Source organism: Peromyscus leucopus, chromosome X (assembly GCF_004664715.2).
Source record: "Peromyscus leucopus breed LL Stock chromosome X, UCI_PerLeu_2.1, whole genome shotgun sequence".
Taxonomy (NCBI): Eukaryota; Metazoa; Chordata; class Mammalia; order Rodentia; family Cricetidae; genus Peromyscus; species Peromyscus leucopus.
This window is the reverse complement of record NC_051083.1, coordinates 31221728-31239600: the sequence shown is the minus strand read 5'-3', so window position 1 is coordinate 31239600 and position 17873 is coordinate 31221728. Positions and strand designations below refer to the sequence as shown.

The 17873-nt window shown below is 40.3% G+C and overlaps 1 protein-coding gene across 3 annotated transcripts in view; it reads right to left on the bottom strand.

Moving 5' to 3' along the window:
- The window catches only part of Txlng (taxilin gamma), a 57115-nt gene extending 40773 nt beyond the window's left edge, over window positions 1-16342 (bottom strand). Inside the window, exons 1-2 of one of the 3 annotated variants that reach the window (XM_037199189.1) lie at window positions 16153-16225; window positions 10183-10289 (exon numbers count right to left, since the gene is read on the bottom strand). Coding sequence is in view for 2 of the 3 variants with exons in the window: in XM_037199190.1 (XP_037055085.1) it covers window positions 16153-16254 (102 nt within the window). In the remaining variant the exon portion in view is untranslated. Of the gene's footprint in view, window positions 1-10182; window positions 10290-16152 lie in introns of all 3 variants that reach the window. The other 2 variants (XM_037199190.1, XM_028887782.2) reach the window with 2 other exon arrangements.
- Between the last annotated feature and the right edge of the window lie 1531 nt (window positions 16343-17873).

The window sequence follows — 17873 nt, the reverse complement described above, 5'->3', positions numbered from 1 at the left end:
AAAAAAGAATTTTTTTAAATACCAAAAACCATCACCCAACTCAAAATGGCCAGTGGCATTCAGCATAAAGATGGCACACAGTGCACCTTCACATCTCATGTTTTCCTTTTAATTGTGTGCTGGCTGTGGTGGTTTGAATGGAATTGGCCCCCATAATCTCACAGGGATTGGTACTATCAGGAGGTTTGTCTTTGTTGCAGTGGGTATGGCCTTAGAGGAAGTGTGTCATGTAGGAGTGCGCTTTGAGGTTTACTATGCTTAGGATACCGCCCAGTGTCTCAGTCAACTTCCTGTTCCCTGCAAGATATAGGACTCTCAGCTACTCCTCCAGCACATCTGCCTGCATATTACCATGCTCTCCACCATGATGAAAATGGACTGAACCTCTGAAACTGTAATGGAGCCACCTCAATTAAATGTTTTCATTTATAAGAGTTGCCGTGGTCATGGTCTCTCTTCACAGCAAAAGAAACACTAATGTTCACCCCCTATATAGTTAATACTTTCCACTTTTCAATTTTTTTGCTTTGTCTTGTTTTTTGAGACAGGGTTTCTTTGTGTAGTCCTGTCCTGGAACTTGCCCTGTAGAGCAGGTTTCGGACTCAAAGATCCGCCTGCCTCTGCCTCCTGAGTGCTAGGATTAAAGGCATGCGCCACCACTGCTCACTAATTTTTTCAATCTTTGTAGCTACTTCTACCTCTGAATTCCTGTCATATGTCAAAGGAAGTGCTACTATTATTGTTTTATCTTTAAACAAGGCAGGATTACTTCTCCCTTCTCTCCTAGTAACTAATTTTAATGGAGTAGTATTGTGGAATTTTTTCATATTTGCTAATGGCTTACTTTGGCTCTATAAAAAATTTCTGTTTTTTTCTAGTTTTCTGAAAAAAAAAAAAAAACTAGTTTTTTTTTTTTTTTGCCTAGTTCCAGCTAAGGCTGAAGTCAACAAATATTACTGAAACAGCAAGCCCATTTTTCTACTCTCCATTTTTACCAGTGTGCTTCAAGCTCTATACTGGACTATTATATGTAATGCAAATTTCTAGGCTAACATGTGAATGATTTCCCAGTCCTTGTTTCTTCAAGAGTATTCTGTATAATGTAGTCAATGAAATTTCTTACTCTGAAAGCTGGGGATGTAGCTAAATTTGTAGAAAGTCCTGGGTTCAGTTCCCAGCATCATTTTAAACCTGGCATGATGGCGCAATACATGCCTACAATTCAACACTTGGGAGTTGAAGGCAGGATGATCAGAAGTTCAAAGTCAACCTTGGATACATAAGACCCTATCTTTAAAACAAAAAGGAAACTTACTTTATTACTGTCTCATAAGCATTCTAAGTGTATTTTTTCATATAATCTTTTCTATGAACAATATCTTCAGCAGCTAACACAATGACTACTATAGCCAGGGACCATAGTAATCACTTCCTATTATTAACTAACTTCATCTAAACAAGGTCATGATGAAAGTTTTATCACTTTCTTGCACAGATAAACAAATTGTGGCATGGCAAAGTGTATGGTCAAAGGTTACTGTATATTGCAGGGTGAAGATTTGAACCCTAGCAATTTAAGCTTCTCAGTCCATGCTGGTAACCTCAACAACTGACTGCTTTGTAATTATCCTCTATCTACTTCTTTAAATTTATTTTTATTTTATGTGCATTGATGTTTTGTCTGCATGAATGTCTATGTGAGAGTGTCAGATCTTGGAGTTACAAACTGTTGTGGGCTGCCATGTGGGTGCTAGGAATTGAACCCTGGTCCTCTGGAAGAGTAGTCAGTGCTCTTAACCATTGAGCCATATCTCCAGCCCCAGAACTATAGTCTTTTTCCGAGACAGGGTTTCTCTGTGTAGCTTTGCGCCTTTCCTGGATCTCACTCTGTAGCCCAGGCTGGCCTTGAACTCACAGAGATCTGCCTACCTCTGTCTCCCGAGTGCTGGGATTAAAGGTGTGCACCACCACCGCCCGCTCTATCTACTTCTATACAAATACCTTTGTACTGTGTCCTAGCCACCTTACCACAGTCTACTTAGTAATAAGAAGAAACCCATCATGGTGGCACACATCTGCAATTTCAGCACTTTCGAGGCAGGAAGATCAAAAATTCTAGTCTAGCATGGGCTATACAAAGAGACCCTGATTCAAAACAAACAAAAAGCAACAATAATGGAAAGAGATGCTTTGAAAATAGTACTTAAAAAAAACAGGTATGGTACAGCTTGGTGGTAGAGCACTTACTTAGCATGTGCCAGGCCCTGGGTTCAAATCCTAATACCAAAATTTAAAAAAAAAATTCAAAAAACAGTACATACACACACACACACACACACACATGCTTTTTGAGACAGGGTTTCTCTGTGTAACCTTGGCTATCCTAGAACTCACTCTGTAGACTTAGGTTGGCCTTGAAATCACAGAGATCCACCTGCCTCTGCCTCCTGAGTGCTTGGATTAAAAGCATGCACTACCACTGCCCAGCATGCCCTATATTTTTACATTCACACTATATATATGTGTGTGTTCATGTATGAATATATGTGTATATATATATGCACAATAAAATATTGAAATGAGATATATTTTAAAATGGTTGTTATTTTTGTACTACATTATAGTGTGCATCTGTAATCAACAACTTAGGAGGCTTAGGCAGGCCAATTGTAACAAGTTTGAGGCCAACCAGGTCTATGTATTATAGTAAGATCCTATCTCAAAATACCAGGGAAAGGCTGATAAGATTAGGTAAAGATGCTTGCCACCAAGTGACAACCAGAGTTCAATTTCCAGAATCCACATGGTAGAACCAATTCCCCCAAGCTGTTCTCTGACCTCCACTTGTGTGCCACGGCATATGGACATCTACACACACACACACACACACACACACACACACACACACACACACACACACACGAACACATGAGAAATAAATAAATGTTAAAAACAAAACACCTAGACCTAGTAGTTTATGCCTATCCAAGCACTTGGGAGGCTGAGGAAGCAAGATCACTTTGAGTCTGAGTAGCTCAGACTGGACTACAGAGTTAATTCCAGGATACCCAGAACTGTATACCAAGACATCTCTCTCTCAAAAGGGGAGGGGGGGCTGGAAAGACAGCTTAGCAGTTAAGAGCACTGGCTGCTCTTCCAGAGGACCCAAGTTCCATTCTCAGCACCCACATGGGGAGACTCATGACCATCTGTAACTCCAGTTCTAGGGAATCTGCCACCCTCTATATGTTTACCTGGTTTCTACAGAGGCAAAAAAAAAAAAAAAAAAAAAAAAAAAACCCACACCACTACCCCCCCAGAAAAAAAATCCACCCAAATATTATCAAAAATAAAATGTGTATAATTCAACTCAGTGTCTCCTTTTGGGGGGCAGGGTCTCATTATGGAGCCCTGCCTAGCCTCAAACTCAGAGATCAACCTGCACCTGCTTCCTGAGTACTGGGATTACAAGTGTACACCACCACACCCAGCCTCAACATTTCCTTAAACAGTGGCATGTCTTTCTGTGTTGGGACGGAAGAACCAAATGAAATTAAAAGGTTTTTACTTTTAACTGATCAAATGATAATTACTGTATACTAGTGTATATTAGATTTTGGTATATATATCTCTACAGTTTTTTATGTGAATTTCTGTTTGTTTTGGCAGCTTTTGTCTTTTGAGACAAGGTTACACTATATATCCCAGGCTGGTCTTAAATCTGTTGCAATCCTCTTGCCTCAGTTTCAATGTGTTGGGACTATAATCATGCACCACCACACCTGGCTTATGCCTATATTCAAAGGATTACAAATTAGGAACTAGGGAGGTGTTTCAGTCAGTAAAGTACCTGCTGCATGAGTATGAGGACCCAAGTTCAGATCCCCAGCATCCACATAAAAACAAGAACAGGGATGAGCATCTGGAACCCCAGCCTTAGAGGTAAAGGGTATAGAGAAAAGCAGATCTCTGAGCTTACTGGCCAGACAGCTTTGTCAAATTGATGAGCTCCAGATTCAATAAGAGATCGTGTCTCAGGGCTGGAGAGATGGCTCAGAGGTTAAGACCACCGACTGCTCTTCCAGAGGTCATGAGTTCAATTCCCAGCAACCACATGGTGGCTCACAACCATCTGTAATGAGATCTGGCGCCCTCTTCTGTATACATAATAAATAAATAAATCTTAAAAAAAAAAAAGAGATCGTGTCTCAAAAAATTAGGTTCAGGCTAGTCATAATAGCACACACCTTTAATCTCAACACTTGTGAGTTTGAGGCCAGCCTGGTATATATAGTGACTTCCAGGACAGCCAGAGTTACAAAGAGAACATTACCTCTAAACAAATAAATAAGGTTCAGAGAGTAATCACAGATGACATCTGATGTCAACTTCTTCTGGACACACAAAAAATGATAAATTCTTCATGTCTCAAAATATAAACTTATGACAGGTGACATTTAATTTATATTTCAGTCATGAAATACTTCTGAAAGTTCCTAATTATGTAGCACTATTTTCAAATACAAATTACACAAACATTAAAAATGGTGTTACTTCAAATTGGTAAAGAAAACAAATGATTTAGGACATACCCTAAACCATATTGGGAGGGAGTGGGAGGAAGGGGGAAGGGAGACAAAGTGGTATTCTTACACCTGCAGGTAAACCAAAAATGAAACATGAAAAGTGAAAACCACAAACAACTAGGGGTATGGGTGTGGGCGGCTGGGGAGTGGAGTCAAAGTCACTAAATGGTAACTGAAAAATTCAGACTAACTCAAAAGTCACAGAAGCCCTAATTTTCAAGGGCTTGTGAATAGATATATCACAATTAAAGAACTGAAGATATCCAATAGAAAAAAACATTTTCAACCTCACTTATAATAAAAGAAATATGAATACAAATGTCAGTTGGGCTGGAGAGATGGTTCAATGGTTATGAGTACTTGCTGTTCTTGCAGAAGCCTTGGGTGAGGTTCCTAGCACCCACATGGTGGCTCACAATTGCCTATAACTCCAGTTCCAGGAGATATCTTCTACTGGCCTCCAAGAGCTCCTACAACCACATGGCACACAAACCCACACAGGCGCGCGCGCGCGCGCGTGCGCACACACACACACACACACACACACACACACACACACAATACATTTTAAAATGCCAATAAATGGGCCTGCACGATCTATCAGCGGATAAAAACACTTGCTACATAAGCCTAATAACTTGAGTTCAATCCCTAGAACCCATGGTAGGAGAGAACCAACTCCCCAAAATTCTCCTCTGATCACCACACATGTACTAATAGTCCCACATGCATATACAATAATACATTCATTTTTAAATTTAAATTCTAATCAGTGGGGCAGTGGTGGCACACACCTTTAGGCAGAGGCAGGTGGAGCTCTGTGAGTTCAAGACCAGCCTGGTCTACACAGTGAATTCCATGACAGCCAGGACCACACAGAGAAACCCTATCTCAAAAAACAAATAAACAAAAAAAGAAAACAACAAAAAACCCACCCCACCCCACCGCCCCCACAAAACTAATTAAAATAAGGTACCATCTTTTACCTACCTATTTGTTTGTTTTTCAAGACAGGGTTTCTCTGTGCAGCCCTGGCTATCCTGGACTTGCTCTGTAGACCAGGATGGCCTCAAATGCAAGGGTCTGCTTGCCTCTGGGATTAAAGGCACTACACTCAGCTATTACCTACCAAATTTTAAAGATTAAAAATAAATAAAATAATACAACAAACCCCAATGTGCCCAAATAGGTCAATCAGTATAATATCAAAAGATCTAAACTAGTAGTTCTGAGGTTTGCAGAGGTGAACAATCTCTATCAACATTTGAATACCTAGCAATTCTGCTTGATTTACTATCCAGGCATTCTCACTTGAATACAAAAGGTTATTCACCAAACCACTATTTTGTACCCTGAAAAATCTGGAAACAATCTTAAGATGGGCTAAATAAATAATGACAATCCATACAAAAGAATGCCACTGTTCAAAATAAGATTTGAGGGCCAGTGAGATGGCTCAGTGGGTAAGGGCACTTGTTACCAAGCCTAACAACTTGAGTTTGATGGTCCCGGGGACACATGGTGGAAGAGAACCAATTCTTTTTAAGTTGTCCTCTGACCTCCATATGTGTACTGTCACATACACACTCACTCTCTCTCTCACACACACATAAAATTAAATTCTCCTTTAAAAAAAAACCAGTAAGTCTCCAAAATAATTTGAACACCCTTGCAAAAAGAATCAGGTAGATTCTATATCTATTCTCCAAGGTTAATCAAACAGGAACAAATAAATAAGGCAAACATCCAGTACTGGATGAATACACTGGTGTAAATTAAAAACTAAGGGTCAGACATTGTGTAGCACACCTGTAATCCCAGCACTAGGGAGTAGGAGGCAGTAGGTGATTGAGAATTCCAAGAAACGTTTGTTGCTGTGGGATATACCTAATAATATTTACCATATTATAAATTACAAAGAAAAAAATTAAAATTAAAGAAAATTCATTTAAAAGGGAACCGATTTTGTGCCAATTACGTACTGCTGTGTACAAACCACCACAAAACTTTAGTAGCTTGAAATATTTATGATCTCAATTTCCATAGTTTGGCAATCTAGGTGAGCCTTGACAAGGTCCCACAGGCTGAAATGATCTGAAGCCTTGACTGGGAAGGATTCATTTCCTAGCTTACTCTTAAGAGTTGTTGCTGGGGTTCAATTCTGTATGGGCTATTGGATTAAGGCCTCAGTTCCTCATGAGCTGTTGGCCAAAGGCCTTCTTGGTTTTTTGCCATACAGGTCTTTCTGTCAGCCTCTTAAAACATGATAGCTAGCTTCTTTAGAATGAACCAAGGAGCACCACTGTGAGAGAGGAGGAGACAAAAGGCAGTCTTGTAATTACAGAAGTGACGTTCCTTCAGTTTCCCACTCTGCCCTCTCTTGACAGTCTTGCTACCTTATAAAGGTTGGGCTCAAATTGCCAAACTGCTAGGCTCAAATGATCCTCCTTTAAAAAAAAATAAAAAGCAGTTGTTTTCCCAAACTAAAAAAGAGGGGGGGGGTAATTTTATTACATTTTATTTATTTGTTTGTGTCTCCAGCCAACTTCTTATCCTCAAGAAATGTGTTAAGGAATACCAGAACCAAGCATGGCAACATGTGAAATCTCAGCAGCTGGGAGATGTATGCAGGAGGATCAGTAGTTCAAGGTCATCCTCTGTTATGCAGCAAAGTTGACACTAGCCTAGGCTCCATAAGATTCTCAAAAAACAGGTTGGGGAGACCCCAAGATACATGGAATATAGACAATGATTGTTGAGCCCCAAAAGCCCAAGCTCTAAATATATCACTCACCACCGTTTATGTGGCCATAAGGAGGTCAACTTCTCAATTTCCTACCTGCATAGTGTGGATATACAATACCTTCCTTCTATTAGTTATAAGATCACATATAATGAATATGCATAACTACTCCATAGTAGAACTGTTTAAGAGCTCTGGCTACTCTTTGCAGAGGATCCCGGTTCCATTCCCAGCACACACATGGCAGCTCATAAATATTAACTCCAGTTCCAAAGGCCCACTTCTGGCCTCTGAGGGCACCAGGCACAGATACACATGAAAAAAATAAATTAATAAGTAAATAAATAAATGAAGCTGGGCATGGTGGTGTATACCTTTAATCCCAGCACTCAAGAGGCAGAGGCAGGTGAATCTCTGACTTTGAGGCTAGCCTACATAGTGAGACCTTGTCTCAACCTCCCCTCCGTACCCCCCCAATAATAATAAATAATTTTTTAAAGAATATTTGAGTAAAGGATATTTTACAAAAAGTATATCTGGAACTTGTAGAATTGTCCAGTGGGTTAGGCACTTGCCTCAAAGGCTAACAATCTGAGTTTGATCTCTGGAATACTTACAAAAGTGAAAGGAACCAACTCTACAAGCTGTCCCATGGCATCCATACTCAAGTCATGGCAAAAATTACCTGCACACATGCACACACACCATAGACCCACAGTGTTTTTTAAAAACATATATTCTCACTTTTTTGTTTGTTTTTTGAGACAGGGTTTCTTTTTGTGTAGCTTTGGCTGTCCTGAAACTAGCTCTGTAGACCAGGCTGGCCTTGAACTAACAGAGATCTGCCTGCCTGTGTGCCACCACCGCCTGGCCACATATTCTCACTTTTAACATAGCCTACATTCAGTCCAAACAATCCTTAGAGAAATGTGCTTGTTAATAGAGTGTAGTCACTCACAGCACTTGGGAAGCTAAAGCAGGACTGCCACCAAATTAACATCAACCAGGGTACATACTGAGTTTATGGACAGCCTGGGCTAGTGTGGGACCCTGTCCCAACAAAAGGGAGAAGGTGCCAAGGTAGGGGGCAGAAGAAGAAAAGGTGTTTCTAAACTACTGCCTATCTTTCTCACCATTCTACTTGGACTTTTCTATGAATAAAGAAGATAGATGAAAATGTGTTACAAGTAATTATTATTCATAGAGGGAATAATAAAGGCCATTTTGTAGAAATATTAGAAATGCAACATAGAAACTAACACTCAAAACAATAAATTCAGCTGGGAGGTGGAGGCACACGCCTCTAATCCCAGCACTCGGGAGGCAGAGGCAGGAGGATCTCTGTGAATTTGAGGCCAGCCTGGTCTACATAGTGAGTTCCAAGACCAAGGCTACACAGAGAGAACTTGTCCCAAAACAAACAAAAACCCAATAAATTCTAATAAAAATTATTTTGATAACATAGTACAACACTGATCATTTTATGTGCCTTTTTCACAACTAATAAAATTTAAGTAGTTGCAAGTGGAATCAGAATTTCAATGAGGAAATAAACTGAATTGCTAAAATATATTGTCATATATATATATACACACACACACACACACACACACACACACACACACACACACACACAAGTGTGAGTATATTTTTTTGTTTTGTTTTGTTTTTTGAGACAGGGTCTCAATATGCAGCTCTGGCTGTCCTGGAACACACTACGTAGTCAGGCTGGTCTCCAACTCAGAGATCTGCCTGCATACAACACCACTCCCAGATCAACTGTGAATAAATCTTAATGTTGTGGGGTAAAAATTAATACTGTCATTGTGGAAATCAGTTTGAAAATTATTTGCACCTTCCACATTTACTGCTGCTTTATTCACTATAGCAAAAACTTGGAATCAACCTAGTAGTCAAAACAACAGATAACTAGATAACGAAAATTTGGTACATATAAAAGAATGGAATGTTACCCAGCTCTAAAGAAAAATGAAGTTAAAAAATTTATAGGAAGTCCAGTGTAGTAGTGCATGTATCTCTGTGAATTCTGAGTATACATAGCAAGTTCCAGGATAGCCAGAGCTATACAGTGAGACCCTATTTTGAAAAACAAAAAACATGAAAATGGATGAACTTAGAAAGTATATTAAGTAAGGTCACACAATCTTAGAAAGAAAAAACCTTATGTTCTCTTTCATATGAAGAATGTAGCCAATTATACATAAACAAATGTACATGAAGAAACAAAAACAAGAAAGGCTAAATATAAGGATATAAGGACGGACTGAATGCAGGTAATGGACACAAACTATAAAAGAAGATATAAAGTGAATTGTTTTTCCAGTTCTAATTCTGTTGTGGGCTTTTTGGTTTTGGTGGTGAATAAGTACAAAATATATAAATGAGAATGTATGAATTGTTAATATTACAGATTATATGTGAAATAAAGAGAATGTTTTCAAAAAGTGATACCACCTACTTTGCAGAGCTCAGATATTAAAATGCGTGAACATTCAACATACCTAACAGTACATGAGATAAGTAAAATCTGATCAAATTCTTTCCTTTGAAATTTAACTCTCTGAAAAATATAAAATTTGAAAACTACCTATTTAAAAGAAATCTATTATAATGAACTTTGTAAAGAATCCCCCAAAAGGGGTTGACAGATATGGGTCCAGTGGTAGAGCATTTAACTAGTATACAAAGACACTATGTTCCATCCCTAGAAATGGGAAAAAGTGGTCATACAAAAGCAAATACACACTCTATTTTATGTGGATTTGATGTTTCCTACATAAAACTTCTCCAGTCAAGGCTAATAAACGACATACAAAATGACATATAAGATACCTTCCAGTCGGGTATGGTAATGTGCAACTGCAATTCCAGTATTCTGGCAGCTGAGGTTGAGGGATCACAAGTTTGAGACCAACCTGGGCTGGGATACACAGTAGAACCTTGTCTCAAAAAAAAAAAAGAAAGAAAGAAAAGAAACACAAATGAATATTGCATTCATTATAACATGAAAATGTGAAGATTACTAAAAGGAAGCACTGCCTGTATCTAGATATTCTCATTGTAGTTTCTCCTGTAGGACTCCCATTTAAAAAAAAAAAAAAAAAAGAAAGCTTGGGGGCCAGACAGATGGTTCAACAGTTATGAGCACTTGCTGCTCTTGCAGAAGACATGTGTTCGGATCCCAGCACCCCGTCAGGAGGCTTACAACTCCTTGTAACTACAGCTCCAGGGAATTCAATGCCCTCTTCTGGCCTCCACAAGCACCCACCTTCACAGGCACATACCCGCAACCATGTACATAATTAAAAATAATGTTTTTAATGAAACCTTACCAATAGCTAAAATAATATAACTAGATCACTTTACTTATTAATATCTTTGCCAGAAAAGTGGAAATTCAACTTGGCAAATAGAGGCAAAAATGAAAATTAATTAAATGATTCCTTCCTGAACTATACTCTTGCCCAATCCTGACTACTTTATCATAGAGATTCTGTGAAGGGAAGAAAATACAAAGTCTAGAAGACGGATTACAAAATTAACAGCACCCTAAAAGCAAGAGAATCTGATCTTCCCTATATTATCCCCTCCAAACCATGTAAAATTTTATATGCCTTCCACTATGCCAACTGTCGTTTCAACTCATTCTTCACAATAATCCTAATAGCAGCATCCCCACTTTCCAGGTGATGCAACTGAGGCTTGTAGCCTGACATATGTGCCCAGGGTTACAAAGCTATTAAGTGACAGAGAAGCCAAGAGTCTTGACTCTAAAACCTATACTATTTACCCACTACTATACTACTTATTACCACAGTATAGATGAAAGGGCACTGGGTTCCAGAATTAGCTTCATCCCTTGGGCAAATCATCTGACCTTACCAAGCAGTGTGTCATCAGTAAATAAAAGCAATGATAGCTGCCCAACCTTCCTTACAGCATCTGAGTGATGCTAAGAGTTAATGTATTTGCAAACACATGCTATAAAAATGACAGGATACTACATAAATGTAAGGTTTTGGTAAGGTGAATCCAAGTATCATATACTTCTAGCCTTCAAAATTGTTTATAGACCTTAAAACAAGCTTAGTAATAGTCAAAAATTTTAAAGATTTTTATTTTTAATTATGTGTATGTGCGTGGGTATGTACAGGTGTCCATGGAGCCCCAAGGCATTAGTTTCCTGAAACTGGAGTTACTGGCGATTGTAAGTCACCTGATATGGGTGCTAGGAATTGAACTCTGGTCCTCTACAAGAGCACTTGTGCTCTTAATGACTGAAGCATCTCTCCTGCCTCTAGTCAAATCATCTTTTTTTTTTCTGGGAGTCACATTTTTTTTTTCAATTTCATATACACATATAATGTATGGTGATAAATCATCTTTTAACACTCCCAAAAGTAAAACTTTTGTTTAAAAAAAATTGAGACATTTTAGAAAAGACAAAACTATGGAGACAGTTAAATGATCAGTTTGGTAAAAAACACTCTAGGCTAAGGTAGGAGGATCAGAATTTTGAGACCAGTCTGGGCTACACAGTGAAATATTATCTCAAAAAACAACACACCAGAAGCTGGCAAAATGGCTCAGTGGGTAAAGGTACTTGCTGCCAACCTGAGTTTGATTTCTAGGCACCCATATGGTAAATGTTGTCTTCTGACCAACATACATGTACTATGACTGACACTCAAACACTTAAATAAATATCATCCAACTAAAAGAGAAAATCAGTTGGTGCCAGCAGTTGGGAAGAATGACTAGGTGGAGTACAGGCTACTCTGGACATGTTATTATATACTTGTCAAAATTTATACATTGTATAGCATCACTGAACCCTGTAAACTATGGGCTTAGTCAGTAATAATGTATCTGTGTGGCCTGAACAATTGCAACAAATTGTAACACATTGCTGCAACATGTAAATAAGGGTATAGGATATGTGTGAGCAGAAATATGAAAACTCTACTTTCTGCTCCATTTTTTTTTTTTTTTGAGACAGGGTTTCTCTGTGTAGCTTTGTGCCTTTCCTAGAACTCGCTTTGTAGACCAGGCTGGCCCCGAACTCACAGAGATCCACCTGGCTCTGCCTCCCGAGTGCTGGGATTAAAGGCGTGTGCTACCACTGCCCAGCTCTGCTCCATTTTTTTAGTAATATTTAGAAACTGCTCAAGTATCTTGATTTTTTAAAAATTTTATTTATTTTTATTTAATGTGCATTGGTGTTTTGCATTGGTTTCAGATCCCCTGAAACTGGAGTTACAGACAGTTGTAAGCTGCCATGTGGGTGCTGGAAATTGAACCCGGGTCCTCTTGAAGAATAGTCAATGCTCTTAACCGCTAAGCCATCTCTCCAGCCCCATGTCTTGATATTTTTAAGATCAACTTTATGAAATAGGAAGTAATGTGAGTAAACTTAATAGTTCTTTGTTTTTTAAAAATGCCTATAATATTTAATAATGTATACTGAGTTTCTTAGATCAATGATGTCCAATAGAATTTTACTCAATGATGATAATGTCTTGGAGCCAGGTTTAGTGGCTTATACCTGTAATTCCAGTACTAGGAAAGCTGAGGCTAAGGGATGACTGCAAATTTGAGGCTGGCATTGGCTACATAATGAGTTAACATGGGCTATACAGTGAGATCTTGGCTTTGAAAAACAGAAACAAAACAAACTAAAAACACAGAAACTATACTAGATTTTCTGTAATATGCATAGCCATATTAACTACCGGAATACTTGAAATTTGGCTAGTATAATTGAAATAGAGAATTTTTTTTTTTTTGGGTTTTTCGAGACAGGGTTTCTCTGTGTAGCTTTGCGCCTTTCCTGGAGCTCACTTGGTAGCCCAGGCTGGCCTCGAACTCACAGAGATCCGCCTGGCTCTGCCTCCCGAGTGCTGGGATTAAAGGCGTGCGCCACCAACACCCGGCTTGAAATAGAGAATTTTAAAACTTCATTTAACTTTAACAAATTGAAATTGGGCCCAGAGGTATTGACTGTAATCTCTACTACTCAATCCCTAATATTAAAAAAAAAATAGATAGCTACATATGGTTAGTGCCTATAATACCAGTAGTTTTAAGACAATTCCTTAAATGACACCTAGAAATACACTGTAAGGTTACCTTTAGAAGAGAAAAGTCGGGCCAAGCGGTGGTGGCGCACGCCTTTAATCCCAGCACTCGGGAGGCAGAGCCAGGCGGATCTCTGTGAGTTCGAGGCCAGCCTGGTCTACAAAGCGAGTTCTAGGAAAGGCGCAAAGCTACACAGAGAAACCCTGTCTCAAAAAACCAAAAAAGAAAAGAAAAGAAAAGTCACCCCAAAAGTCCATTCAAATGATATCGTTATGAAACCATGCTATAATTAACTGAGCAAGTCAAGAATGACTAGGCACTTAAGCCCAAGAGTTCAAGGCCAACCAGACGAGCATAGCAAGATCCTCTTTTTTAAAAAGCAGGTATAGTAATGCCACTTGTATAGCACTTGGGAGGAGAAACTAGATACTACTGCCTCAGAAAAATAAGTGACTAGGCAGATGATTTGAACCAGGAACCAACAGAGCCCATCTCCAGTTTTCTTTACTTCAAGTCCTACAATATAACCAAATAATAACAAGTCATGTTTTTCAATTCCTCCAGTATTTTAAAAATAACTGAATTTGTTTAACATCATTTCTGCTTCCTGAAAAACAAAAGTATAGAGATTAAGTTAGAAAAAAGGAGTATTTTCTCAGGTTACTAACATTGAATCAATAAATTGAAGATCATAGCGAGCAACTAAAAATTAATTTTTATAGACACAAGATGTTCACTCAATTTTGAACTGAAAATTCAAAAAGTAATGTTAATTTCTATTCAATTTTATAGTCAAGAAACCAAAAGGAAGATTCCCAGAAAAGCATGAGCAAAGAAATACAAAGTAAGTAAAAATAAGACAATAAACATACAAGACTATTCATATCCAGCTATTAACCAGAGCTCTGAACTCAGAGTCATTACCTCTTATCCTTGCAGTTTAAAATACTAGTTGATTAAACCTTACTTCCTAATTCAGTGACTTTTTGTCCTTATTCCAGTGGCATAAAAGGGAACTTATGTCCTCAATTGCAGTGGCTTTTTATCAGAGCTCTCCCTTGGGGAACCTATGAAATCAAACACTGAGATTGGCTCCCTACCCTCAGGGAATAAATGTCCAAAGTGACAGTGTTGAATCCCCAAAGAAATGCTGGGCCACAGCTTCTTTTCCAGTCCTACAAGCAGTAGATCCTTCTTTTATGAGACAGAATAACTTGAAAATACTTAAACTTTAGAGAAAAGCACCAAAGGGCAGAGTATTTGCTTACAGCTATAATCTCAGCACTCAGGAAACCCAGGCAAGAGAAGAGGATCGTCTCAAGTCCAAGGCAAGCCTGGGGTACATAGTCAATTGGGGTCAGCCTGCTACAGGGTGAAGATCCATCTTAAAAAACAAAAAAGTGAGGGTAGAAAAGGAACATGCCCCCAAAAGCCAATTCTTGACACTGCTCAAATGTAAACCAGACCTTTGTTCTCCCTTTTGAAGTTCATGAATCGCATTAGAAAAATATTATTTCGTAACTTCATACAGGAGTGGCTTTTAAGATTAGTCAAATACATAATTAAGTAATATTAAATAGCCCTCAGTGGTCAAGCAGGGTGTCCAACAAGTTGAGCGGTTTCGGTATGTTCTCCTGCAAGGAAAAAGGATGGGATTTCCACCTTTTCAGTACCATACACCCCAGTTCTTAGTTCCTGGGACCCGAAAGTCCTGTACCCTATTCGTTGTGCAATCATTGTCAAAACTCCACCCACTGAGCTCCAGAACAAGTGGAATTCTCCCATTCTGAAAGAGATCTCGATTTTCCTGTATCCAGGGAGACACTGAAAACTCCTTGACATGAGTCAAGTAAGGCAAGGGGGAACAAACGGTCCAGCTCTTCTAGATTAAGAAAAGACCAAAACCCAAGCCCAGGAGGCACTCAAGTTTCCACTTACCAAATTAAAAAGAAAGAAAAGAAAGAGAGGGTAGGAGCAGGAATGGGGAGACAGCTATCAGACGATGATGCTCCTTCCCCAGCATCACCACCTCATCCCCAGCCTCACCCGCAAGGCAGGTCGCTGATGCCCAGAGACCAAGCCCCGGCTGTGGGTCCCAGGAGCCCCGCAGCGTCCCTGCGTAGCCGCCCGCGCAGTGGCGGGGGGTAGGGCGAGGGGGGGGGAAGGGGGGAATGGGCGAAGCGCAGCCCCAGCTCCCGCGCTGTTATCTTACTGCGCAACAGCCTCAGCTCCGAGGCCGGGGAGCACCCTGCAGCTCGCCCTACGCACCTGCCCGTCACCTAAAGGGCAATCCTGTACCCGGGTGAGCGCCCCCCCAACCCACCCCGCAGCCTCCACGGGCAGTGGAGTCCCAGCACACAGTGACCACACGGGCTGAGAGAACACCTGACGCCTCGGGGCAGCAACGGCCGCACGTGGCTGTCATACCTGGAGCACCCCTGCCTAGCACCCCTTCTCCCTCCCTGCCCGGGGTCCACCCTGCCCTCCCGCAGCCCCCTACCGCCGAGTGCCCCCAAGTCCCAACCATCGTCCTTTCCCACCCGATCCATTTCAGTCCCACACCCGCCACCTGCTCCCAACTATCGTCACTCCTCTGAGGGAAAAGGGCCGGATGTTCGTCCCGTGGCTAAAGGTAAAAGGGGGTAACTGAAGAGGTAAACCCCAAAAAAGGTAACCCAATCATCCCTGCGACCCAACCACAACGAAGGCATCCTCTCCACTGACCTTCCGCCTGGGACTGCGTCGCCGTCCGCCCGGTTCGCCCTCAGTAGCCTCCTCAGTGCCGCCGTCTCTTCCCCGCGCTGCCTCCTCAACCCGAGTCGCCATGAGGTGACGGCAGCAGCCAAACAAGCGGCTGGACCAGGGGCACGGAACCTCACAGGGGCTTCGGCCCCGCCCCCTTCACACACCATCCAATCGCATCATGAGAGTCTTCCATGTGACCGGAGGAGGTTGGCTCCTGAGGGAAGGCAGTTTGATGGGGGTGGGGAACGTTGAATTCTGGGCTGGGCTTCTGCTAGGGCCGAAGGGCAGACGGAGGCCGCTCGAGTCTGCGCAGACAGGAAAAGGGAGTAGACTACAAGTTCCAGAAGGCAATGCGGCCATAGCGTTCAGCCACGGATCTGGATAGGGGTGTTCTAGGGGAAAGTACCCGTTGCTCCGCGTGTGTAGCCTACTGGGGCTTGTAGTCTCTGAGGGACAATGTCGCGGTACCGGAAGGTAGTCACTATTATCCTACAAGAAAAGTTTTAAAATATTCCAGAGATAGAATAGAACTAGAGACACTTTTTTGTTTCTGCTTTTGTTGCTCTTCTTCAGAACTGAATGAGTATGATTTGTGAATAAGGAACTCTAACTTCGTTATTTTTGAGGTGGCAAGTGTAATCTCAGAATCTGAGACATTGGACATTTGCCCAAAGTACAGTCTCAGCTACCAGAGTTCTCACTACGGTTTAACTGTCCAGAGTTCCTTTGGGCTAGAGGCCTGTTCACCTTAGCTGAACTGCTCCGGCTTCCAGCACAGTTCTCCACACTTAGTCCAAGATTAATTCATGTTGAATGTTTCTTGATTTCTCCACCATACGTTTTACTAATTAAAAATGTCAGTGAACTTGGTTTACTGAAACAGTTATTTTTCTTGATATAATGGAGAAGGTGCCCCTCCCCCGATATATTCCCTATTATTATCTGACAGAACCAGCTCTTCAGTAGCCTAACATCTAGAAGACACAGACTATCACACTGTTTTTAATAATTCGTTATAAAAATCTGTGGAAATATACTTTTCCTACAATTGATCATAAAACAATGATAGCAGGAGCCAAAATTTAATAACATGAGTGATAGTAAACTTCAATTGAGCAAATTCTTAGGGCAAAACAGGGTTGGTTGGTTTTGTTATTGATGTTTGTTTGGGGTTTTCTTTTTTTTTTTTTCATTTGTTTATTTTATGGTGCTTGTGATCAAACCAAGGATCTCATGCATTCAACCAACCTCTGAACTACACTACAACTCAGTTCAATTGAGGAAATGTTTAATTTTAATTATTACTATTATTATTATTTTTTAATTTGGGGAAAGTACCATTATTTGGACACTTCAGCCCACGTTTCAGGTTTCAAAGCAAAAGCATTGTTCAAGACACAGATGGTAGATGACAAAGAACCTACAGTCAGACTCTATATACTGTCTCTTATCTTCTAAAAGGACAACTGTCTCAGTAAGACTTAGAATAGTAGTGCAGTTGTCCATAGCTTTAGGTGACAAACATGCACCATAGTTAAAGTACAGTACAATAGAATAACAGGTAGCTACTAAAATTGCAAACATTTTTTGACTTAGGTAAAAAGATCTCATTTATATAGAACAGCATGGTAATATATTTATAACAGATGTCAGAAAAATACTCCTCAGCCTGGCATGACGGTGCAAGTCTTTAAGACCAG